At 41.4% G+C, this 5,618-nt stretch overlaps 1 protein-coding gene across 6 annotated transcripts in view; it reads left to right on the top strand.

The window, feature by feature from the left end:
* Positions 1-5,618, top strand: part of VPS13D (vacuolar protein sorting 13 homolog D) — a 323,690-nt gene that overhangs the window by 44,845 nt on the left and 273,227 nt on the right. For all 6 annotated transcript variants that reach the window (XM_006145295.3, XM_006145292.3, XM_027770624.1 and 3 more), the window contains 2 exons: positions 48-2,261; positions 4,894-5,045. In XM_006145295.3, the coding sequence (XP_006145357.1) occupies positions 48-2,261; positions 4,894-5,045 (2,366 nt within the window). The remainder of the gene's footprint in view (positions 1-47; positions 2,262-4,893; positions 5,046-5,618) is intronic.

The following is a 5,618-nucleotide window of genomic DNA, read 5'->3' as shown; positions in this document are numbered from 1 at the left end:
GGGAAAGAGCAGGACTCCACTTTGACCTTTCTCTCTTTTATTTGCAGATGACACTAAGAGGAAGAGTGGGGGTGGGTCTGCATCTGAAGAAAACCAGTTTAGTGATGATGAATACAAGACCCCTCTTGCCACACCACCTAACACCCCACCTCCTGAGACAAGCAGCAGTAATGGAGAGAAAACCCCTCCATTTTCTGGCGTTGAATTCAGCGAAGAACAGCTTCAAGCACATTTAATGAGCACAAAGATGTATGAGAGGTACTCGCTGTCATTTATGGACCTCCAGATCATGGTTGGACGAGTGAAAGACAATTGGAAGCATGTCCAGGATATCGATGTGGGACCAACCCATGTGGTAGAGAAATTCAATGTTCATCTCCAGTTAGAACGTCGATTGATTTATACCTCAGATCCCAAATACCCAGGAGCTGTGCTCTCAGGCAACTTGCCAGACTTAAAAATCCACATCAATGAAGATAAAATATCTGCTCTAAAGAATTGTTTTGCTCTCCTCACTACCCCAGAAATAAAGACTTCTGACACTCAGATTAAAGAGAAGATTTTCCCCCAAGAGGAACAGCGGGGAAGTTTGCAAGACTCGGTAATGAATTTAACCCAGAGCATTGTGATGTTGGAGCAGCACACCCGGGAGGTTCTGGTGGAGTCACAGCTCCTCCTGGCTGAATTTAAAGTTAACTGTATGCAGCTTGGTGTTGAGAGTAACGGCCGGTACATCTCTGTGCTCAAGGTCTTTGGTACCAATGCTCACTTTGTGAAGAGGCCTTATGATGCTGAAGTCTCCCTAACCGTTCATGGTTTGCTCCTTGTGGACACCATGCAGACATATGGTGCTGATTTTGACCTTTTGATGGCTTCACATAAGAATTTGAGTTTTGATATTCCAACAGGAAGCCTCCGGGATAGCCGGGCCCAGTCTCCTGTCTCTGGACCCGTTGTGACTCACCTACCTGATGCGACCATACTGAATGACCGATCAGCCACTAGTGTTTCACTCGACACAATTCTCACCAAAGAACAAGAGTCCCTCATTAAACTAGAATATCAATTTGTGAGCTCAGAGTGTCCGTCGATGAATTTAGATAGCACTCTTCAGGTGATTTCATTGCAGGTGAATAATTTGGATATTATCCTAAATCCAGAGACAATTGTAGAACTTATTGGTTTTCTTCAAAAATCCTTTCCCAAGGATAAAGATGATTTGAGTCCCCAACCTCTGATGACTGATTTTGAAAGAGACTTTAGAGAACAAGGAACTTACCAATCTACATATGAACAAAACACAGAGGTGGCAGTGGAAATTCATAGACTGAATTTATTGCTCCTTCGGACAGTAGGAATGGCAAATGGAGAGAAATATGGCAGAAAAATCGCAACCGCAAGTATAGGTGGCACCAAGGTGAACGTCTCAATGGGCAGCACATTTGATGTGAATGGTTCTCTTGGCTGTCTGCAGCTTATGGATTTGACACAAGATAATGTTAAAAACCAATACGTTGTCAGCATTGGGAATTCCACAGGCTATGAAAATATTATCAGTGATATTGGCTACTTTGAATCCGTATTTGTGAGAATGGAAGATACAGCCCTCACTGAAGCTTTGAGTTTCACGTTTGTTGAGAAATCTAAACAAGAGTGTCTTCTCAACTTGAAGATGGCTTCCTTGCATTATAATCACTCTGCTAAATTTTTGAAAGAGTTAACATTATCTATGGATGAACTGGAAGAAAATTTTCGAAACATGCTGAAGAGTGCAGCCACCAAAGTCACCACAGTCCTAGCTACCAAGACCGCCGAGTACAGCGAGATGGTGTCGCTCTTCGAAACTCCAAGGAAGACGCGGGAACCCTTTATTTTAGAGGAAAATGAAATATATGGGTTTGGCTTGGCTCCTTGTCATTCAGACACTGTAAAGCTAATCTTGAACATAAACATTGAATCACCAGTTGTTTCTATCCCACGCAAGCCTGGGAGTCCTGAGTTGTTGGTAGGACACTTGGGGCAGATATTCATCCAGAATTTTGTGGCAGGAGATGATGAATCCAGAAGTGACCGTCTGCGGGTGGAAATCAAAGACATTAAACTATATTCTTTGAACTGCACTCAGCTGGTGGGCAGAGAAGGTGCCGGGTCTGAAGTAAGCCGGGTGTTTGGCCCACCTTCTGGTGCTGCTAGTGCCAGTAGTCAGGAGGAAGCTCATTTCACCCGACATGATTTCTTTGAATCTTTGCATAGAGGTCAAGGTGAGGAACATAAAACTTTTGTTTCATTTTGCTTAAAGATTCAAAACTCAGCTCATGCAGTACTTGGCTTAAAACATCAACAACGGACCAGCAGATGGCACGGTGGTTAAGGCACTGGACTCTCCCACATAGTCAACTGTGATTTGAGTGCTGGATCTGGTGGCTTGCTTTCTCACTTTCCCCCTCTCTAGTGAATTAAAATAATAATAATGATAAATTAGATAATTCTTTAAAAAAATCAACAACAAAAACCTTTTCCTTTAGAACCGTCCTCAGGGGCCAGCAGGTGGCATAGCAGTTACGTCATTGGACTCCCACATGGCCAACTGTGGTTCAAATCCTGGACCCGGTGGCTTGAAACTCATGCTGGGTGCATGTGCATGAATGCCCAAGATCCTGGGAGGAGAAGGGATTGTGGTGGGGCTGTCCCCTCCTGTGGGTGATTTTGCACTTTCCCACTCTGTCTCTGTCTTGCTCCAGTCAGTGCCAGTGCCCTAAGACAAAAACCTCTACCAAAAAAAAAAAAAATTGGGACCAGCAGATGGCATAATGGTTATGTAGCTGGACTTCGCATAGTAGACAAGCCAGTTTGAATCCTGGCTTAAAACTCACGCCAGGCACGTGTGCGTGCATGCCTAAGATCCCGAGAGGAGAATGTAGGAGAAGGGATTACTACATGACCATCCCCCCTGGGGGGTGATTTCTTGCTTTCTGTCTCTCTGTCTCTGTCTCTCTGATGAGCGCATGTGCCCTATAGCAATAATTTCTCTTCCCCCCAAAAAAACTAGTATTTAAGAAATGAAGGCCAGCAGGTATCATAGTGGTTAAGGTGCTGGACTCCCACATGGCCAACTGTGGTTTGATTCCCAGACCTGGGCACTTGAAAATCAAGCCCAGCATGTGTTCATGCATGCCTAAAATCCTGAAAAGAGAAAGAAGAAGAGATTGTGGTGAGGTCATCCCCTCTGGGGGGTCATTTCTCACTTTCTCTTTCTGTATCTCTCTCTCCAGTAAGTGACATGCCTTGTAGCAAAAATCTCAAAAAAAAAAAAAAAAAGAAATCAAGATAGAATTTTAATAGGATGTTTCATAGTAGGTTGATGTATTTTCACCTTTTTCTATAATACTTAATGTTGTATCAGGCAAAAATAAGAGGTTTTTTTGTTTGTTTGTTTGTTTGTTTTTATTAAATGTGTTTCCTTTTGAAATTGGGTTAGTGCTTATTTATAGAGATGCTTTCCTGGGTGGATTCTGTTAAAGTATTGCTTAAGTTGGTCAGATATATCTAATTTTCTTGTTTCTAAATTGTGGATCTTGCTAGTTAAATGAGGTATGCCAAGATAACTCAAGGGGTTGACATAAATAGCATATTATATTTAGTCTGTAACTGTTAGGTTTTGTTTTTAGTATTTTGCCATTTTCTCCTATAAGGTCTAGGGTTCTAGGAATCAAATGATTGTATTTGTGTTCTAGGTCTGATCAACTAACACCAAACAATTTAGTCTGTTAGTCTTCACAATCATAGACATCACGAAAGCCCTAGAGCTTGGCTTTATTTATTAGCGAAGAAAGTAATGCCTTTTAAAACTTCAGTGTCTTTTTCATTCACTGATTCATTTACATGCTTACCAATAGATTGCTTTCTATATTTTTTTGTAGAGAAGTTTTTGCTATCGGGTGCTTGCCGGAGAGACAGAGAGACAGAAAATGAGAAATCACCCAACAGAGGGGATTGCCAACCTGCAATCCCTTCTCTTCCATTCTCCTCTCAGGATTTTGGGCACGCACGCACATGTTCCTGGCATGAGTTTTTTAAGCCACCTGGTCTGGGACTCGAACCGTGATCAACTACGTGGGAGTCCAGCGACATAACCATTATATCATCTGCTGATCCCTAGATTGCTTTCTTTATTGGGATGAAAGTCATCTACTTAGACCCTTGTATTGGTCTTAATTCTGACTTAGGCCTAGTAGGAGTGATACATTTCTATCTTAAAGTTAGGGAAGGATGAGCAATTTGGTTTGGAAAAGGCCAGCTTCTTTTTTTTTTTTTTAAGAGTTTTTTTTTTTTTGCTATAGGGTGCGTGCGCTCGCCAGACAGACAGACAGAGACAGAGAGATAGAAAGCGAGAAATCACCCCCCAGGGGGGATGGCCACACCGCAATCCCTTCTCCTCCAATCTCCTCTCAGGATCTTGGGCACGCACACACACACGCCCGGCGTGAGTTTTAAGCCACCGGGTCCGGGATGCGAACCGCAGTCAATTACGTGGGAGTCCAGTGCATAGCCATTACGCTAACTGCTGGTCCTGAAAAGGCCAGCTTCTGAGGCTAAGAGAAGCTTAATATAGTCTCTGGATTGACTTAATGTTTACCACATCATATTTTAAAACCATCAAATGGAGTATGTGATGAAAATATTTTCTTTTTTACATAAATTTGTTTGCCTTGTGCATCTGTTAAGAAGTTTGGCTTTTTCATTGAAGTTTATTAATGGATAATCATCAGTCTAGCCTGCCCTCCTGGTCTGAGAGTAATCCATGGTCTCTGCTTTAGATATTCTATACTCAATCAGCAAGAATGAAGTCAACGTTAGTGTTCATAGTCTGTCATTTGCTCTATCTTATGCCAGCTTTTCACATCCTGACTGATACCACCATTCAGTTTAAACTGGAGAAGATCCCTATAGAGAGAGAATCTGAATTAACTTTTTCCATCAGTCCAGATGACCTGGAAACTTCTAGCATCATGAAGATTGAAGGAAAATTTGTCAATCCAGTTCAGGTAAACACCTGATTGCCTTTCAGTGAAGGCAGTTGAAGTTATTTATTTTATGTTTCTATTACATGAATGTACTTATGTTATAACACATTATATGTTTATTCGATATTGACAGAAATTTATAGATTTACAGACATATTGTACATTGCTGTCATTGCTAACTTGTTTCAATTAGCAGGGAATCCTTTTATCATGTCATGTTATCACTGAGGAGTCATTCTTGTTGAATCTTTCTCATGTGAAGGAAGTATAGATTGTATGGAGGAAGAAGGCAGGTCCTTAATTCCATTGCCTTTTAGAAACAGGGAAATTATTGCTTCAAAAGTCAGAGTCTGTCTCTCTCAAGAGCATAGAATTCTTGTCACACTTTTGACATATGTGGCCCAGTCTGGGAAATTGTGATTATCTGAGCAGATTCTTTCAAGGCAAAATTACTCTCGCCCTTTCTGAAATGAAATGGATTAGGATAGGGATTTCTTTTTACATATGTGTGTGTGTATGTGTTTGGGTGGTGACTGTATGTGTACATACATTTGTTATCCTTCTTCCTTTAAAAGTGTTGTGTTTTTTTTTTTT

Source organism: Tupaia chinensis, unplaced genomic scaffold (genome assembly GCF_000334495.1).
Source record: "Tupaia chinensis unplaced genomic scaffold, TupChi_1.0 Scaffold000146_1, whole genome shotgun sequence".
Lineage (NCBI taxonomy): Eukaryota > Metazoa > Chordata > Mammalia > Scandentia > Tupaiidae > Tupaia > Tupaia belangeri.
Note: the sequence above shows the minus strand (reverse complement) of the source record. Positions and strands in the feature narration are given on the sequence as shown.